Source organism: Ptychodera flava, chromosome 8 (genome assembly GCF_041260155.1).
Source record: "Ptychodera flava strain L36383 chromosome 8, AS_Pfla_20210202, whole genome shotgun sequence".
In the NCBI taxonomy this organism is placed as follows: domain Eukaryota; kingdom Metazoa; phylum Hemichordata; class Enteropneusta; family Ptychoderidae; genus Ptychodera; species Ptychodera flava.
The window spans coordinates 12040248-12060199 of record NC_091935.1 but is presented as its reverse complement, the minus strand read 5'-3'; the positions used below and the strand labels follow the sequence as shown (position 1 = coordinate 12060199).

Below are 19952 nucleotides of genomic sequence, written 5' to 3'. Positions count from 1 at the left end.
GATGTGTATTCCTGTTGTATTGTATCAGTGTGTTCCTATCATCCCAAGAATACCCATGCTCTGTTCGACAACTCTTGAATCGTGTCAGAAGTGTGAGAACTCAAATCACATGCCAATAGTTCAAAGCCAACAACTTTACATTTTTTCTCGAATATTGTCCTTATGTTAATCACTGTTTCGACCTCATTTCATCAGTCCACAAGAGCATATGAAATTTCCCACAATTCTCTCTGATTTGTGCTCATAGATGCCAATGTGCAAAACTGCTTTGTCCTGTCAATTTTTCATAGTCAGGATGTAAATATTACTGGAAGAAATGTCAAAACTCACTGTTCAGCAAAAGAGTCAAGTGCACATTGCACAATGAACCCATGTGTAACAAATGTGAATTTCAAAACAAAAAAATTCAGTCACAAAGTTAAGTGTTAGCTATGGCTGCAGACATGAAAAAGTGAAACAAAATGGCTGTCTGGCAGCCATATTTGATTGCATCACGAAACAAATCGCGATGCATGGTATGATATAGGGCTACATCCTCATATGTTAGTCGTTCTGTTACAGAGTACTGGATATTTCAGATGGTCAATAATTAGCATTGTCTCTGAATTATCGAAAACAACGGGAAAGGCAGAGTGGAGTTTCCAGATTCAGAGATCTCGGATCTTGACTTACTGCACTGCTAAAAATGAAATCTCGGAAATCTCAAACTATCGTGCACAAGTAACAATTTGATACAGAAAGTCATTGCGTACATCCGAAATCAACCAAATTATCCTTTCCATCCGTGAATCTGGAACCAAGGTTACCACGGTCTATTTGGTGAATTTTGTGCCTTTTTCGGTCGCGGTCACCCCTAATATCCATAATTTGTAATTTGGATGGAAACTTTTCTCGAAATAGTGTCGGACAAATTTGGGCATGCTTTTGAGAGAATTAATAAATAAATGTGAAAAGCAGATTTGTTGTACATAGGGGTTTCCCCCCGTCAGTCGTGATTATTATATTTTAAAATAAAAGATAAGAAAAACGCACACAGGGTGCTTGCGGGCTGATTTGGACGTTTGTCTATGGAGGGGTTAAAACTAGTAAAAGTCAAAACCATCCCGTAAAAGGCAGGAATCCCGTTTTAAAACACTGCAGCTATGGACCCACAGCTATCAGTATTGCACCCTCCCAAAAGGCAATGTAAGAAATTCGTGGAAATATCAACAAAATTAAATGTTGCCTGCCAGCCCAGATAATTATCCCTGCATAATGTATACTCGTTGTATGTCGCCTCGGATCTTAAAGTGAATCGAAATTGGTTTATATTTCAGCCCATCCATAAGGCATAGGCAACTAAACTTTCGCTCGCTGGTTAACAATCTGCCTGCCGTGGGACAGTCAGTTGAAAAGTCTTCGAAATGACGTTTACAGGTGCTGTGTAATTGTTTTTTTATTACTGAGGACCTCACTTAACAAGTCGTTGTATGAAGTGAGAGAATTTTGTACAGAAATTCTTAAACTTTTATTTTTTTATTCAAAAGTCACTAAAACAAACAAATATATTTATGATATGTACACCGAAAGTGCACTATTTTCTTTTTATCGCCGAGCAAACATGAAAACACAAGATGAGCCGGGTACACAGCACTTTGCGCCCTCATAGTCCGATACTCATTTCCTGGAAAGGAAAGACGTTTAATATTTGCACCTACGTTGTATCAATACAACATACCATAATCCTGTACTCCTTTTGTTTATGTCAAATTTACTCTAAATATTTGTGAGATCGAATCATGGGTGAAATTTAACTGACGTGGAGAAAGCTCTCGTTTTAATGTTTCACTTGATCCTTCGCCTGTTCCAAGGGTGTCTCAAGGTCATTTCATCTGTACATAAGCTGCACAAAGTTTGCCCACGAGCACCAAGAAACGATAACATTGATGAGTGTACTTTGAAGTTATAATTTTAGTGGGGGACGTGGTCGTTTTGAATAAACCTTTGTTTTCTATTAAATGAAAATATTACTACACAAAGCTGTGTCCCGGAGTTTTTTTGCGTCTCTCTCGTAGCCACATGCAAAACAAGAAGTCATGTGTTTGTTTGTTTGTTGTAATGCAAATGTGTATAACAGTTGTAAAAGTGCTTGGCTACTACGTATAGCGCCCTGCTGGAACAATGCCATCAGTGATATTTTGCAAAGCGTTTCGAAATACCACTTTCACATTTATCCCACCAATATTTTCCAAAATTGCCAGTGACTGTAATATACAAACTGTTGATCTTATGACACCCATTAGGAAATACAATGGGGGCGAGTCTTGAAACTCTTGTAATTTATCATTTGATTTTTCTCCAGACTTTTTAATGCCATGTAGTCAAATCTGTATGTGCCAAATATTGGACTTACTCATGTTGACTTTAGGAAGTATATAGTATTAGTATACAGTTTATCCGTCGTTCCGAGTATGCGCTATACTGAGCAGGGATATTTTTCTCGTGTTATCTTAATTGCGACCGACAATGCAGACAAGCATTGACATAATTGTGATCTATTGCACTATGAAATCTGACCAATCATATCACAGTGGCCGCACACCATCCGGAACGGTGTGACCTGCTTTTCTCGAGGGACGAAGTCGGCCATTTTTCATGAATTTTGTTTGATGCGAGATACTACTTATTGTTTGACATGTCAAAAGATACTGAATAAATGGGTGACCATGGTTAAATTCAACCCCGGGTTTAAACACGATACATGAAACCATTGCGAAAATGACTTCATAGTCATGACCACTAATTCATTTTCGCCATGGTTTCATTTAAATTGTCTAAACCCGGGGTCGAATATGTGCATGGTCACCCATTTATTTAGTATCTTTCAACATGTCAAACAATATAAGAAGTATCTTGCATCGAACAAATTCATGACAAATGGCCGATTTTTCCCTTTAATCCTTTAGAATTTATTTCTGACTAATAAAGATCAGAATATTCATAAATGTTCCCTTCGGGCTTTGTAATAATTTAAGAGTCTTTAAGAACTCTTGCATTGACTGGACGGATAAAGGCGTTCTCTATTTAGATCTCTCTTCTCTGATCTTTCTTACAAGCTGAAACATTCAGTGAAACTGTTTACAGTCTGTCCTAAAAAAGCAAGTTCCTCGCACAAATGTCACCATGCATGGCTGAACATACACTGTGATAGTATTAAATCTTAACTGGCAGTGCCTGTCATATAGATATGCATGTTAAAGCAGCGTTTCCTATACATAGTGGCAATGTTTAATGTTAATAGGAAAGCAAATCGGAAAAGGAGCAAAGGGGTAACTTTTGACACTTAGCACTTGTGTACCGTCGCCATTTTGAACCTTGAGTGGCTTTATGCAATTATTCCAAGTTTTCTTGATATCACAAAAAGAGGGGAAAGAGAGATTTTGTCCTCCCAACCGCAAAAAATACAGTCATTAAAGTATCTATGCCGGAAACTTCACAAGTACGCGGATTCTTGCCATGGTCGTTCCTATAGTGTGAACCATAGACCCTTGAGAAAAACATGTTTTTCTTTAGGGTCTATGTGTGAACTCGGTCGAGATGCACTTATGATGTTTTGCATACAGGTAACGATCAACAAAACAGATAACAGTACACCTGACGTCATGATATATACTTTTCAATGAACTCTGACCGATCTGATAAACATTGATATAACGCCGGGCATAATTACGTGGTTGTCGGTGCAATGTAGGTCGCCGATGGTCACCGCATAATAAAGCGGAAAACAAGCCGGACTTGTTAGCAGAATAAATTCACGATCACCTTATTTCACCACGATTGTCTCTCCCTCCCCCCCCCCCGAAATAACAACTTGCTGTAGAGAGGTTATTAACGTGTAAAATAGACTTTCGAAACCTTTTTCACAGTTTCTTCGTCAAACCTACGAAAAATATACCTCTGAACATAATGCCTTAAAAAGCTATGGGGTTCGGGTCTGCCTCGGAACAAATTACTGTATACTTCAAATGAAATGTTTAATCTTCAGCAATGTAAAGTGTATTGAAGGGGAACGCTTGACGATAAAATGGTATTTATTTACAGCAACTATATCTCGCTCGTGAAACCTCGTACTCTCAATCCTTGTCTTTTTTTGGTCACGGACAAATATCAAAACCGGGAATCAGTATTCAAAAGGTCATTAGCAGTTTGGCTTTCGCAACATTAACTGGGACATCGTGACATTCTTGGACAATGTAACTGCTGTGGCGCACAATCACCCAGAGGGCAAAGGTTAGCACCTCACATTCGGAGTGAAAGGCATTGGCTTTGAACCACGCTCAATGCTTCTCTCGTGGAGGACATTCGCTTTGAGGCTTCCACTATGTGCGCTCCGAGATTCGTGCAACCCACAGGCGGTATGTGGACTGGGTAGTTTGTAAAAGTGTAGTTTGTGCCTTGAGTTTATGCTACGTCCCGACGTTCTGATACGTAGCCTTACAACGCCGGGACGTAGCAAAGACTCACGGCATAAACTACGCTTTTACAAACTACCCAGTCCACATACCGCCTGTGGTGCAACCCTAGAGTAGTCGGCGGATGTTACATCGGATTACTCTATCCCAGAATTTTCCACACTGTCAATATGTAAATTTATGTAAATTACCCAAATCCTAAATAAGCCAGCTAGCTTTCTGCGACTATTAGCAATTTTTTCAGGATTATGATAAATGGATTTTATTTGATTTGATTTGCAAAATATTCAAATACAATACTAGATATGAATTTGAAATGCCAAAGTGTTTCAATATTAATTGCAGTTGTCTGTAAATTGCAACATTTGCTACAAGTTTGCAACTATTGAAACTGCTATGATCAACATCATGAAAAATATTCACCACAGATTAATTCAAAGGTCATAACGTATACAAATTTGTAATCAGCTGAAATAAAAATACTATTTCTTTGACTGCTTTCATTGTATCGCCACTTTATATAGCAAGTGTAATTGTGTTTGGTCAGGTCCTTCTAGATTTACATGCCAAATTATGAAAAATCATTAATATGCAAATTATAAATTGGCCGATATGAAAATGCAAAATGTCTTTCACGAATACAATACAATTGTCTCATCAATATACATAGTAAGTTTCATAAACTTCTGCAGTGTCCTTCCAGTCTTATGTCCCTAATTTGGAAAGTTACTTCAATATGCAAATTAGTAACTAGCTGATGTAAAATTGCTAAGCTACTTTCAGTAATTTTTATCATATTATCTTCAATGTATATAGGAAGATTTCAGCTTTGATCAAGTCTATTCAGATGTATCCGTAATTATGAATGTTCATTGGATATGCAAATGAGTTATTAGTTTATCTAAAAGTGCTAACGCAACTTTTATGAATGATATAGCATAGTGTCTTCAATGTACAAGTTTTGTAAACTTTGATCGAGTCTATTTAAATATATATCACTGATTAGGGAATTTCGTTAAATATGCAAATGGGTAATTAGCTGATCTCAACATGCTGAACGACTTTAGTGAATGTTATGTCGTAGAATCTTTAATGTACATAGCGTGTTTTGTGAACTCTGATACAGTCATTTCTGATATATATCCCTAATTTTAAACAGTTTGTTAAATATGCAAATTAGTAACATGCTGAAGTCAAAATGCTAAATGTCTTTCAATAATGTTATATCATAATATCTCAAATGTAAATTGCAAGTTTCATCAACTTTTATAAAGTCAATATAGATATATGTCCCTAATTAGGGAATTTCATTAAGTATGCAAATTCATAATTAACTTTTAAAAAAATGCTAAATGTCTATTGAAAATGTTATATCAGAGTGTCTCTAATGTACATAGCAAGTTTCGTCACATTCGATCGATTCAGTTCAGATATATATCCCTAATTAGAAAAATTCATTGAATTCATTAAATATGCACATTAGCAATGAACTTACATGTCATCCCTTAGTATCTTTCACCGCTGATACATCCAAGTGTGATCTACATTTGTAGAGATTCTCATCAAATTGTGTGCAGCCGTTGTCAATGTATGTATATTTTTTCTTTAATCATTGATTATGCAAATAAGCATAAAATATGCAAGCCATATCTTCCAAAAACTAATAAATTCTTGCCATATGAAAATTGACTCAATGTACGAGATTTTATACTGAGTCGATAAGCCGTTCTTGAGATATCACGCCAACACACATACAGAGAAACATCGCTGCGGCATTATAGCTCACGTGTGTGAACATATGAGGTAAAGTGAAACAGAGTAAACAGAAAAAAAACCCAAAAATAAATTGCACAGAAGAGTTAAAACCTTATTTCTAATGTAGTCCAGAGATGATGATAATTTACAGGTGTACTCTGACCGATTTAATTTACTGAGTAAATATCATATCTTATGTTGCTATCTAAATATGTTCTTGTCTTTTTGTGGTCTTTCCCCTCTTTTGTCATCGACCAACGTTTAGACAACTTATCACCTCAGCTGTTCAGCTTAGAGAGGACAGTCATAATTTTGATTTTATATTTCTTTTGAACGCACGTGCTAATGTGTACATGACAGACAGAAATCTTGCACACGGGCCTCTTGCATCAGCCAGGTCTCCGGCCTCACGCTCAAGAGGTCGAAAAAGATTATGGCTTTGGTATTGCTTGGACACGTTCCCATGGACAAATACTATAATCACGCAGAAGAATTAAAATAACATAATAGAAACAACTCGGAGGGTATTGTTGATGTTGTGTAAATTTTGCTAGAAATTCTGTCGCTTACGTCAGATTTGTTTGACGCAATTATCCGTTGACTGTCTCACTGGTGTTTAATTCGTTTGAAGATCTCAATGCCGCACAAATGTTGTCCCGTAAGAATATCCACCAAAGACGTGTCTTGGTTTAAATGAGAACGGATGGATTCCAGAACTTTACCAGTAATCAAAATGTAGTCTACAAGTTTCGTACCAGTGCACTTTCAGAGCTGAGCGATTTTCCTGTATCGGCAAAATGTGAAACTAAAAGTCTTACCTTTGCTTGTTATTTCCTCTACCTGATTACAGGTGGCAGTCTGATTTGCAAGATGGGTTCCCATTACATTTTGACTGGTTTCTTGTTCTGCTCAAGACAGCATGCTGAAATGCCCGCGTTCAACGTGTCAATACAGTCTGTGTGCTCAATGGCTCAATGTTATTGTAACTGATCATGAATTATAGTCCAGACCAGAATTCATTTGGAAAAGGTTATGGTGAAAATATCATAAAACGAGACGGCCATTCAATTTTATAGGCATTCATTTATTTTTGGAGAAACATAATTACAACAACACTAATTGCAGTTGGAACATACCGGACAGTAAAAACTTGAAAATCGAACATTAAAAAGGCCAGATATGGTCACTTTCTGATCTCAGATGAAGTTCTTCAAATGTTTAGTTCCTGAGTTCAAAATATAAGAAAATTGTACGGGGAATGTATTACGTATTCAGAAAAGTTCATTTGCGAATATATGTGCATAAAACAAATTTGGATACGTCTTGCAACTTATTCAGAATGCTCATTGCTTCTTGAAAGGCAAGATGTAGAAATATTTTACCAATAAACAAACACGACAGTGGCCTGACGTGTTACCTAAATGACTTGAAAACTGCAAAGTACAATGCATGGCAGTATTCACATCAAACCAAACGATGTGCTGGAGTATCACCAGCATCAGGCATGTGAAGTACTTTATGACCACACTCAGGCTTGGTACGGTAGAAAGCCAAAGTTCAGCATCGATGAGAAAATGGGAATAACAAAATGCAAGGGTACATTGTGGACAGAAGAGATTTTTGAAGTCTCCAGTATACTGCACTCAATGCCACAAGTGCACAAGTTAAAGGAATTGCAAGAGGAAAACTTGTTGGGTATATTCTGTGAAATTGCAAAGTGTAACTGTCAGTGATGGTGAACTGTACAGAGTAGAACAATATTGAAAACGAAAAAGGTAAAAGCTGAGAAAGATCACTTGACTAAGTTGAAAGGTCACCCTGACAGTTCCAGTTCGTGGGAACCTGAGGGAAATATGATGTGTGAGCTCTTCATAGTATTTCATAACAACTTATTAAGAACTTCAAGGATACTCCATAGGACTGAGTTCGTAAGCGCTCCAGATAAGAAACTGCAAGACATTGAATCTTATGGTTGTTCCCTCCTTTATATGAATGCAGTTTTGTGTTTCTCATAAATAACTGATGACACCTGCAGTTGTCGAGGTATACACATAACAGCTGCGGTAGCCCAAATTATTGTTTCATTACAGTTTTCTCTTTTAATATGGTAAACTCCTGAAACTCGACAGGGCTGACCGCCAAGGATGATGCTTATGAAAGCTTGGTGCTTTGTTGCACGATTCTCATAAGAGATTTGATGCGTTGCCAGTGCCATTTCACTAATTCACATGATCACACCATTGCAATTATACCGGATTGATTTGTGAATGAATATTGTGGTCATGTATACGAACAACAAATGTTTACTACATATAGACATGCACATGTCAGACGTCGCCGTAGTTTCTGCATCAAAGCACTTCAAAGTCACCAGCCATTGCAGAAACTTTCCAGAACTGATTTTTGTTTGCATGCCTGTAAAAATTATCTAGAATTGGTGTTTATTTATTTTAATTATTACTTAATGTTAGAATATTCTATTGTTGGTCATTAATACAATGGTGAAAATTTGTTCCAAAATTTTTGACGATCTTGGGTGATATTTACCCTATATTATTTTTCATAGGTCAGAAATTGCAAGACAGTCGCATCAAGCTTATTATGGAGGCCGTCTTTTTCATGGCAAATACATTTGATCTGCAACTCTTGAGAATTTAGCTATACCTTTTGTAGCCATTCAAAATTCAGAACAGAAACCTAATCTATTGAATCCAGCCCCCGTGAATCGAGAAAAAGAGGTTATTTGATTGTGAAGCAGAAATAAATTACTAATGTTATTATCACCTTGACTGTCACTTCAGGATCCAATACATTTATCTCAGTTGTGTAGTGTTGGCCACATCATATTATGGTGTCGAAGGCTCGCTTCAAAATTACTTGCCAAAATTTCTCTCCCAGCATCTCCGTCCCCTCCATCAACAACAGTCACGGGACCGCGCGAAATGGTCAACGTACGGTCAAGGTTTCTGGAGGGGAGGTTACGGAAGGGCGACTTTGCCTGCGCACTCAACAGTCATGTTTTCGTGTTTTTTGTACCAACGTTGGCAGGGGCATGGATGTATGATTTATGTACGTGTTTATCTTATGTAAAATATGTTAACACGATGAGTGGCCATGACCATATTTGTGCTGTTACTGTCACTTTGTGACAGCAGACCAATGTCGCTGACGTAATTGACAGTGAAAATCAGCCCATGTTGTTGCAACAACGAAACACATGTTCCGATATGGTCCCGATAGAGGAGCAAACAGCCAACTTGAAGATACGTGTCCCAACTGTCTCCACCTTCACGCTTGGTTCTGCTTGGGTATAGTTCCGACCTGTCCGTTTCGAACAGTAGTCGTACATTGTCTAGTCCTTAGGGGGCATGTGTATCACCCCTATTTGTAACAATCAACCCTATTTTGTAACAAAACTTAATTTTCAAAAAAACTTTGCCGTATTTGTTGAAATATTAACAAAATATACATATTTGTATGTTGGGGGGGGGGGCAATTTTCTTTGTTATTCCTTGTCAAAACTCATTTTTCCGAAACTGCTTTTGTTACAAATTGGGTTGATTGTTACAAATAAGGGCGACATGTCAACCCTATTTGTAACAACAACCCTATTTGTAACAAAACCTTATTTTCAAAAAAAACCTTAGCCGTATATGATGAATTGTTGATGAAATATACATATTAGTATGATTAGGGGCAATTTTCTTTTTTTCCTTGTTGAAACTCATTTTTTCCGAAAATGCTCGTTAGATTAAATTTCGATGTGCAGGTTCCTAGGGATAAGAGGCTTACTCGTATCGTGCTAATACATGCCAAAAGTTTGTTTCGGGCAGTTTTCACCAATTTCGGTCAAAAATGTTAAAAATCTTGTTTTCTGACCGAAATCTTACTAAACCTATATTGGGTTAAATTTTGTTACAAATTGGGTTGATTGTTACAAATAGGGGTGACGTGTCAACCCTATTTGTAACAATCAACCCTATTTATAACAATCAACCCCATTTGTAACAAAATTTGGCCAACTTGTAACAAAACCTAATTTTCAAAAAAACTTGGCCGTATTTGATGAAATCTTGATGAAATATACATATTAGTATGTTTAGGGGCAATTTTCTTTTTTTCCTTGTCGTAACTCATTTTTTCCAAAATTGCTCGTTAGATAAAATTTCCTTGTGCAGGTTGCTAGGGATAAGAGGCCTACTCGTAAGATATAATAAGGTCGTATAGATACATGCCAAAAGTTTGTTTCGGGGCAATTTTCACCAATTTCGGTCAAAAATGTTAAAAATCTTGTTTTCTGACCGAAATCTTACTAAACCTATATTGGGTTAAATTTTGTTACAAATTGGGTTGATTGTTACAAATAGGGGTGACGTGTCAACCCTATTTGTAACAATCAACCCTATTTATAACAATCAACCCCATTTGTAACAAAATTTGGCCAACTTGTAACAAAACCTAATTTTCAAAAAAACTTGGCCGTATTTGATGAAATCTTGATGAAATATACATATTAGTATGTTTAGAGGCAATTTTCTTTTTTTCTTTGTTGAAACTCATTTTTTTCCGAAAATGCTCGTTACATAAAATTTCGTTGTGCAGGTTCCTAGGGATAAGAGGCCTACTCGTAAGATATAATGAAGTCGTGCAGATACATGCCAAAAGTTTGTTCGGGGCAATTTTCACCAATTTCTGATATAAATTGGGTTGATTGGGGCGCGTAAAAAGCCGATGAAATATTTTCTTTTCAGGCCCCCCTGCCCTTAATAATGCCCGTGCCCTTAGCAGACATCGGAGGTGCTATGACTACCGTAATACTTACTTAATAGAAGACTAACACGCCGGTAGAATTGACATTGATGACTCTTTTTACAGCATGGGAACTCAACCAGAGTTACAACTTAGGCTCTCTGATAATCGTCTCCCCTCTGAATTAACTTCGTTTCTCATTTATTACAATTGAAGTTTACTTTCTTATGAAAACTACGTTTTAAAGTACTCTAAAGGTAATGCACATTGTATTCTAATGACATATCTCATCATCTTATGATTCAAAGAATTGCTCAGTGACTCTTCATAATTTGTTGATTCTGCAAACTTACATTCATTATCGGAACTTTTATAACCACCAAAGCACTTTATAAAGGTGAAACATCAGGGGGTATCACCTGGGATATAAACTTGTCGTACAAGGCCGCGTCATAACGGGGCGTGACATACGTTGTTATCTCATTTTGACGTTACTTGGGTTTAAATACTTGTCAGACAGTTTCAGCCTTCATAACACCATCGTTAACTAAATCCCTTTCTCTCTCTCCGTCACTACAACAGCCTTGTGACTCGGATCAACCATGCAGCTGATCATGATGCTTGTAGAGCTTCGTGACATCGTAAAAAACACTATTAGCACGAGTTTTTTAACCCTCTGTGTTCTACTGTTAGCACTGACGTTCATACGTAAAAGTGCCAAGCGCAAAATGGACTTACCTGGTCCATGGGGATTGCCAATCTTCGGATCTGCGCTGTGGATGGGGGAGAGGCCGCACCTGACGCTGACCAAGATGGCAAAGAAATACGGACCCATCTACCAAATACGTCTGGGAACAAAACCGTTCGTTGTCCTGACAGGACTGCGACTAATCAAACAAGCCCTAGGAAAACAAGCGGTCGAGTTCGCGGGCAGGCCAGCCTTCGATTCATTCAGAAGTGTTTTCAATGGCAATTCAGTGTCATTCAGTACGTACAGTGAACGGTGGAAGAAAATGAAAAAGATCCAACATTCCGGCGTGAAGATGAATCTCAGTGGCACTCGCCTCAATGATCTGGAGGGTGTTATTCTTGACCAAGCAAAAAATATAGTGAAACAAGTGACGGCCGAAATAAAAGACTCACATGGTTACATCTTTAATCCAAACGATGGTATCCGTTTTGCGCTAGGTAATGTGACCTACTTCATATTGTTCAATAGGACTTTTGCTTACGAAGACAAGGATTTAAAACGCCTGGTATTATTGTCGGATCTGTTTTCCAAGGCAACCCAAGCTGCAAATCCGGCCGACGTTATGCCGTGGACAAAAATTGTGCCTAGCATTAATAAACGCCAGACGGACTTTTTGAAACTGTGGAACGATATAGGGGACTGGATCGCTGACATGATAGCGAAGCTGAAATCTGGCGATGGCCGGCAGGGGTCGGTCATCGATTTTACAGATTACGTCATGAAGATTCGAGACGAAATAACCCAGGAGGAGTTAACAAGTCTCAAGATGGACCGATCAACAATCATGACAACAATTGACGAATTTTTTGCAGCGTCCTTCGAGACTGTGGCTTCTTGCATATTATGGTGCGTTCTGTACATGATGGAGTACCCCGACGTACAAAGCCGAGTTCAGAAAGAACTTGATCAAGTAGTTGGGCCTGACAGAACACCATGCCTCGACGACAAGCCAAACTTACCGTACACGCAGGCGTGCATTCACGAAATGATGCGTTGCATGTCGGTTGTTCCGTTGGCCATCCCCCACGCAACGACCTGCGACACTGAATTAAACGGCCATTTCATCCCAAAAGATACCGCAGTCCTGATAAACATATACGGTACAAACCACGATGAGACGGTGTTCCAGAACCCCCATGACTTTGACCCCGACAGGTTTTTGACGGAAGATGGTGCAGCACTCGACAAAGCAAAAATCGAAGATCACATCTCGTTCTCTCTCGGTCGCAGACGATGTATTGGCGAACCACTTGCCCACATGAAAGTGTATCTGCTCTTCGTGACGATGATGTACCACTGCACCTTCAGGAAAGTCAGTGATGACCAAGTGTTAGATTTCAGAGGGAACTTCGGACTGGCAGTTCAGCCAGACCACTTCGATGTGCTTGTAAATCGTAGGGCGACTAAAGCTGAGGATTAAACCTATATAGCTAGTCATCATCACCGAGCAAAAAATTATCATATTATTGCAAGATGACAATAACGACGAGCAGGGTCCGACCGGATAAAATTTTGCGTTTTAAGCATGTTCATCCATTGATATTACAGTAATTGAGATACTGATTATTGTACCAATATTGTGCCTTGCAATATCGATCGGATGTTAGCAATGCTGACATAACATCGCCCTACCCCACCCCCGTAGTATAGTATGCGTTTCCACGAACCCTTTGGTGCGCCTTTTCTGGATTTATTCATACGATCATCCACTGTTGATAGAAAACCACGCTTAAAGTACAGTTGGTTACATATCCACCGTATATCTTCAAGGGAATGACATGAAATTATGCGAAAAAGGTGTCGGTCGAAGAGAGGTGAACTTAGTGATACCATGTTACATATATTGCTTTTTTCTGTTCGTATTAAAGGAATTAAAGGGAAGGGATCGTCGGAACTGTGCGTGTGCGACTTTCTTGTTCACAGAAAATGTATTTCGCGCATGATATCTAGATGCATCACGTCAACATAGCTGCAACATTTAAAGTTTACGATATTCACTGTTAACAAACATGTTTTAACTTTCATCAATCGCCAACGTACCGTAGATACAGTGTTTGCATCGGTCGTACCTTTGAGCAGAGTTCCGACAGGCCTTAAACTTTTTGCTGCATTGATACAGGAATGATGGAATTAAGGGACTTCTTTGATAAAAAACCCCGTGTCTTGGGTTAAAAACTTAGCCCTGAATTGTGTTACCTTGTGTATAATCCTTTGCTCGAAACCGCATACTGTCAAAGCCCCCCCCCCCCCCACTCTCTCTCTCTGTAACTGAGATGAGGTACGTCGGGATAAAACAGAATTGAGGTTCGGAGGCGATGAAAAGATAAACTCGTCCATTTGTAATCTAGCAAGCGGTTACAACAAAGAATGCCCCTCCTCTTTTCTCTCAAACTTAGATCACATACACATTCACCGTATTTGCCATCTTATAACGAGGTGTCTGTATCTAAGAGTACTACGTGTGACCCGACCACAGGTTTGTTTTTGTGTTTAGTCTGGCAAAAGTTTACACTTTGTTGAAGGCCAGGCGATACGTAAATGACTTAAAGGGCAAAATTTCTTTAAATCTGTATCTTGAAAAAGGTTCGTGACGTCATGTGAGTGGCGTAAAATACCGGCGGCAACCTATATGTGTTCACGGTGGGTTTGGTAGAGGTATTGTGGTAGTCGAGGGGTCATAAAAGTGCAATAACCTTTATACACTAACAGGGCTCGAAATTAACTTTTTGTCCTGGTAGTCCACTTGGGCTAAAATTTTCTGAAGTTGGTAGTCCAGTGACAATGGCTGGTAGTCCATGCATATTTTAGTTTAGGGATATTTTTTTCATTAACCAGACAAGAAAAAGCAATTTTTCAAGATTCTGCCCATGAAGTGAATTTTCTAGTCATTTGATGTGGATACTTACACACCTAGTACCAAATGGAAACAGGTATAAGCCCCCCCCCCAAAAAACAAATGTTTCTGGCACTTAAAAGTGATGCAAAGTGACGCGGTTTTCTTTTTTCCTTTTTTTCCCTTAACAATGCTGGTCTGGCACTATTGATGCAACAGTTGTTGTCTTTTATCACTGGCTGCATAATACTTCGTTTTCTGTTTAGCATTTTTGGACATGCAAACAGGAATATCAAGGATAGCTGTACTGATCAGTATGTAACCCAATAAAAATGCCATGACGCGCAGGTTCTGAAATGACGCACGCGGTGACCAGAAACGGTCTTTTTTATCGTAATGGACAACAGTGATACTAAAAAGTTTAGTGATCTATTGGCAACTTGTTTCATCCTCAGACAAGGACCACAACCTTCGAAGCACTCGAGACTTGACATACTGTAGCAGTGCTAAAAATAGGCCATGGACTTTCTGTAGGGAGGAGGCATATTGCCCGTGATTGATACATTATGATCAAAATGCAATGACAATGCGTTTTCATTGGCCATCACTTCCAATGCCTGTCATTCAAGTACGTCAGTTCAGATATTGGACATTGCACGCCAAGTACTGACTGAATTTTATGTCCCGGTCTTTGGTAGTCCGTGTGGGCTACCATTTCTTGGATTTTGGTAGCCCCAGGGAAAAGATGGTAGTCTGTGGACGCGGGACTACCGCTAATTTCGAGCCCTGACTAATAACTTGAAAATCAGGTTATTTCACCCGAATGAAAATTTCATCTGCAAAGGTACAGTCATTAAGTGACGGTCCTCATTAGGGACTTTTTTGAAATCGATGATGTGACCCTAACATTCCGTGAGAAATATCTTCATAACGAGTTCTTCGGTTTGTCGGGCACGACATTACAAAAAGATGCCGTTTTTTGGATGTAGGCCGGAAATTATTTAGTACTGCGAAGGTTGAACGGCTGATACAGTTATTGTTGGTTGGGTCATCTATTAAAATCCGTTACTCTTTGAAAAAGGCCAATTGAGGACGATGAAATAAACAACGTACTTTGGAACTGATTTGGATCTCTCAGCGCATACAGCAGCACGTGCATGGGTTCTCATTGGATAGCACGATAAAAATTAAAAATTAATTGGGGTCATCTTTCTCATGTGTTGTTCTGAATGTCTGCGCCACAAACTATGAGCCGTTCGAGGGAGATTTACTTTTGCAATAACCTCCCTGACATTTGTTAGTGATTGAAAAAGGACTAAGACGCGCGGAGGTGGGGGGGGGGGGGGGGAGTGTATAATCATCAGAGAGAAGTTTCCATTTGGACGTAGCACTACGCCATCAAGCGGTCAAGCTTAATATCAAGCAGCCGCATTTGTCTTTGTTGGAAGGACCGAGATTCAATATCGCCTGGGTAGATGATATTTATGTAGGTCTAGACATAAGACTTTAAAAACTTTTTTGCAATTCAGTAAATCCATAAATTAAATGCAAGAAAGACCAAACAAGGTATACATCAAATAACGTCGGCTCTCATAGGGATCGAAATCAAGGTATTTCTTGCCTCGCAATTAAAAAGACTTCAACTTTTGCCCAAACTTTCCTCATTAAGGAAACTTTAAACCGTTCAGGCGTCACTAGGCAATATTTGGTACTGGAGACACAAATTACCCAGTATTTGCCAACACTTAAATTTAAAGTGGCCGTCATCCCTCTATTGAGACCAGATATGAACCGAAAATGCTCACGTGTTTCATTATATATTGCAGGTGTCTGTGAATTTAAACTTTTACCACATAATTGCAACTTCATTGAAAGTGTTATGATCAACATCATGAACAATGTTTACCACAGATTAATTCCTAAGGTCGTTAAGTATACATGTAATTAGCTGATATAAAAATACTAAATTTCTTTGACTGCTTGCAAACATGTGGCAAAAGTTTGAATTCACAGACAACTGCAATATATACTAAAACACGTGATCATTTTCAGTTCATATCTGGTATGAAGATCAGATACGCCCATCTGACAACTTGTTAGAACGTTTTTAAAGGCCCAGTTTATTTTCACAGTAACAGGAAATGTGGCCAATATGCGCTTGCTAGAAAGGTTACAGATGGTTGCTAGATTGTCATTATTTACAGCAACTTAAATAGTCTGATACAGTATGTAGTAGCAGATTGACAATAAGTTTAGGCAAACCAATCGTCTAAACGCTTCCAAGACGCTACATATTATCAGGGAAATTTATAATCGATAACGATTTCAATGAAGAACAAAATATTGACAAAGTGTAACGATTACTTCATACATTCACTGATGCATGCAGGAACCAGGGATCGAGAAGACCGCCTTTAAAATGAACAAAAACTATGTCTTACACTCGAGAAGAATTATTTCCGTGCATGAAGTTATCTAATCTACCGGCAGAAAATATCAAACTAGGCCGAAAATTTGTGAAAAAATATCCTCGAGTGATTTCTTTGCGGGAAGGCGGGCAACGTTTTTCTTTGAGCAGCGGGCGATGAATATGTCGGCGGACATTTCCCCATCAGCCAAGTGACCTAAAATTTCATTCTGGTTCTCAGCGGGCGACTTTAAAAGTAAGGATGGGCAAGCTTGCTGTAGGAATCGGTTGCCTTCGGGGATTTGTCAATCATCATCAACGATAACATTATTTGTTTGATACATAGCGTAGACTAACTTTAATAAGAAAGCGGTGGATGAAAATCCAATATTTCAAATACAGGAAAGTACTTTGTAAGGGCACATTAGAATAGAATCATTCTCACTGTCAAAGAAAACGAAATTCAATTTCGGGAACCATTGCTATTGATAGTAAAGTTTCCAAAAGTTCGTATTGAAAGGCAGGATAACGTTTCCATAAAAAAACTTACGTTTCCAGCTTGTATTGCGTTTTTTTTCTGTCATTGCGTTGTAGACGGTTTTCTTCTATAATAAAAATAATGTCAGGATATTACAAAAAATTTACATTGATCTTTCTTTAAAAGTCGGTAAAAAAACTTTACGTTTCCAGCTTGTATTGCGTTTTTCTCTGAAATTGTGTTCAAACGGTTTTCCTATATAATAATAATAATGTCAGGATAATACAATTTTACATTAAATATTTCTTTGTGAGTAATGCATATTTGAAAACTTCATTTGAAAGTATAAAATAAGCCAAAATCTTCAGCATTAAAAGCACGCCTATGTTTCGCGTACATAAAGGCGGTTATTTTTGTGACAAGTATTCGGCTGCTCTCTCTGTAACCATGGTTACACTCTAGCACCAACCGGGGCTCCATACGCCGTTATAGTTGTCAGGATTGGCGCCCTCAAAGTCCAAGGGTGGGTTGATGGCCGGTCTCATTTTTTTCTCGTATTCCTTCAGCTTCTTTTTCAGTTCCGCCACCTTTCCTGGATATTTCTCAGCAATATTGACCTTTTCTATAGGGTCGTCTGCAACATATGATAAAACGTGTATGAGAGAGAGAGAGAGAGAGAGAGAGAGAGAGAGAGATCATAAGTCCTCGACGTATAGACATAAAATCAATTCAAGTACAAAGTAATAATGTTCGTAGCTCATCGTTAACCGCAACCATTTCGATGGGCTAGTTCATACCATCTCTTTTCATAGTTTATACATTCGAATGTGATATTTATCAAGATATGTCAGCGATAAGTATTTGAAGTTCTGTGTGCAAGACAAAATATTGTATGTATACGTTTGGATTGCTGTCTGGCCCTGGACATGATAAACTACACTGTTTCAAAATGATCTGTGATTTACTTAAAAGTCTAAACCTGCTTTTTGTAATTTCATGCTTTTCTGATTGACCCGGCCGTTGAACGCGTAGTGTTAGATGCTATTGGTGAGAACTGAATTTTAGTGCGGACCAGAATTAATGTGTCAACAACAACTTTCCCTACTTTTACAAACTGTTCTGTGTTTGTCCGGCTTGCACGGTAATATTATAGAAATATTATCAAACTTTACAGATGTTGTCCCTTCAATTTTTTTTATTTGATAGGCATAAAAAGGCGAATTTACTTACCTTTTAAATTATATAGTAAGGTGACATTTTGGATGTCAGGCAACTTTCCCAGCTCGCCGAAGCGTAAAGGTGTAAGCTTTGGTTTGGGGCCATCAAGAACAGGTTTATGCCAACCATCTTAAAAAAAGAATTTTCGAGAAAAACAAATTAATGACGTCATCACCACGTTATTATTAATGTAATTCATGAAAAGTAATGTATGCAAATGTCAATGACAATCTGCAGCTGCTTTTCTGGTAACGGCTTTGCGCAAGGATCAGATAAGAATAGGCATTGCAATTATTGTAAAATTATGATAAAGAGAACGATCTGACGCCTAATGTTTTGCATCAATCCGTCTATGAATGTTTAGGTCAGTGGGGCAATACACGCCCCGAATCTTGGGCTTCGATGGCTTAAACTTTTGCTAAACCTTTTTTGTCATGGAAGCTTTTGGCCGTGCTCATTTAAAATGAAGAATAAGAAGCATATGTCACTTTGCAAATTTTGGTACTACGTACAGTAGTACAGAAAATGTTGAAATTCAAAATGGCCGCTCTCTCTCTATGCTAACTCTACGGTTACTACGCTTAAAACGTTAAGTGTTAAATTTTCACACAAACACCAGTGAAAATGTCAGTCTCCATATCGCAATAAGGAGTCCAATCACGCCCCAAATTAAACAACAAAGTATTGTGAAAAATTGAGACCTGGAGTATCTATCAACTTCCTCTTTAAGTGTTGTCAGCAGGTTTTTTCAGTGTTTACATTCTCTCTGTACAGACCTACAGCAGTCTAGCAGAGTCTGTCTGTCTTTGATGCTCAGCATTTAAATTTCCACGAAGTGTATATTCTTCAATCCTTACCTGAGAGTGTGAGTGAACGACGTGGATGAAACATTTCGGGAGTACCGATGATGAGCTTGTAGTCTCCAACTCTACAGAGGTGAAACAATAGGGAGGGAAAAGCTGTGAGCGTCGTGGAGGAAAGCTCGCCTACTGACCTATAATACCGTTCAGACCACTGTCCGCGGATGCTTACCAGCTAACAGCAAAGAACCGATGCCCTATGGATAATCGTTTTCTGAGTCTATGGTGTGGGCATTTTGCATATAAGTCATGATTTGTTGTGGAAATGTTCAGTTGTATTAAATACCTCAAAATTTTTTCGAGCGTCTTCGCCAGAATACACTGGGTCACTAAACAATTATCTTGGAGCGTTATTGTGGGGTTTTAGTTGATCACTGCGGAACCAACCTATAGTCTGGTCTGCAGGAGTCAGTATTTGGTGCATTTGTACTTAAAACTTCCATGGACAGA

At 38.5% G+C, this 19952-nt stretch overlaps 2 protein-coding genes across 2 annotated transcripts in view; one reads left to right on the top strand and one right to left on the bottom strand.

Moving 5' to 3' along the window:
- Nucleotides 1-11453: 11453 nt before the first annotated feature.
- LOC139138491 (cytochrome P450 1A1-like) lies at nucleotides 11454-13600 on the top strand. Its single transcript, XM_070706890.1, has one exon. The coding sequence runs from the start codon at nucleotides 11558-11560 to the stop codon at nucleotides 13124-13126; it is 1569 nt and encodes a 522-aa protein (XP_070562991.1). The 5' UTR covers nucleotides 11454-11557; the 3' UTR covers nucleotides 13127-13600.
- Nucleotides 13601-17786: 4186 nt separating this feature from the next.
- Nucleotides 17787-19952, bottom strand: part of LOC139138493 (arylsulfatase J-like) — a 42706-nt gene continuing 40540 nt past the window's right edge. The window contains exons 15-17 of the mRNA XM_070706892.1: nucleotides 19500-19570; nucleotides 18655-18771; nucleotides 17787-18058 (exon numbers count right to left, since the gene is read on the bottom strand). Coding sequence (XP_070562993.1) covers nucleotides 17883-18058; nucleotides 18655-18771; nucleotides 19500-19570 — 364 coding nt within the window. The 3' untranslated portion in view covers nucleotides 17787-17882. The remainder of the gene's footprint in view (nucleotides 18059-18654; nucleotides 18772-19499; nucleotides 19571-19952) is intronic.

What these genes read in the sequence shown, in the direction of transcription:
- LOC139138491 (XM_070706890.1), top strand. Translation starts at nt 11,558, where the DNA reads ATGCAGCTGATCATGATGCTTGTAGAGCTTCGTGACATCGTAAAAAAC.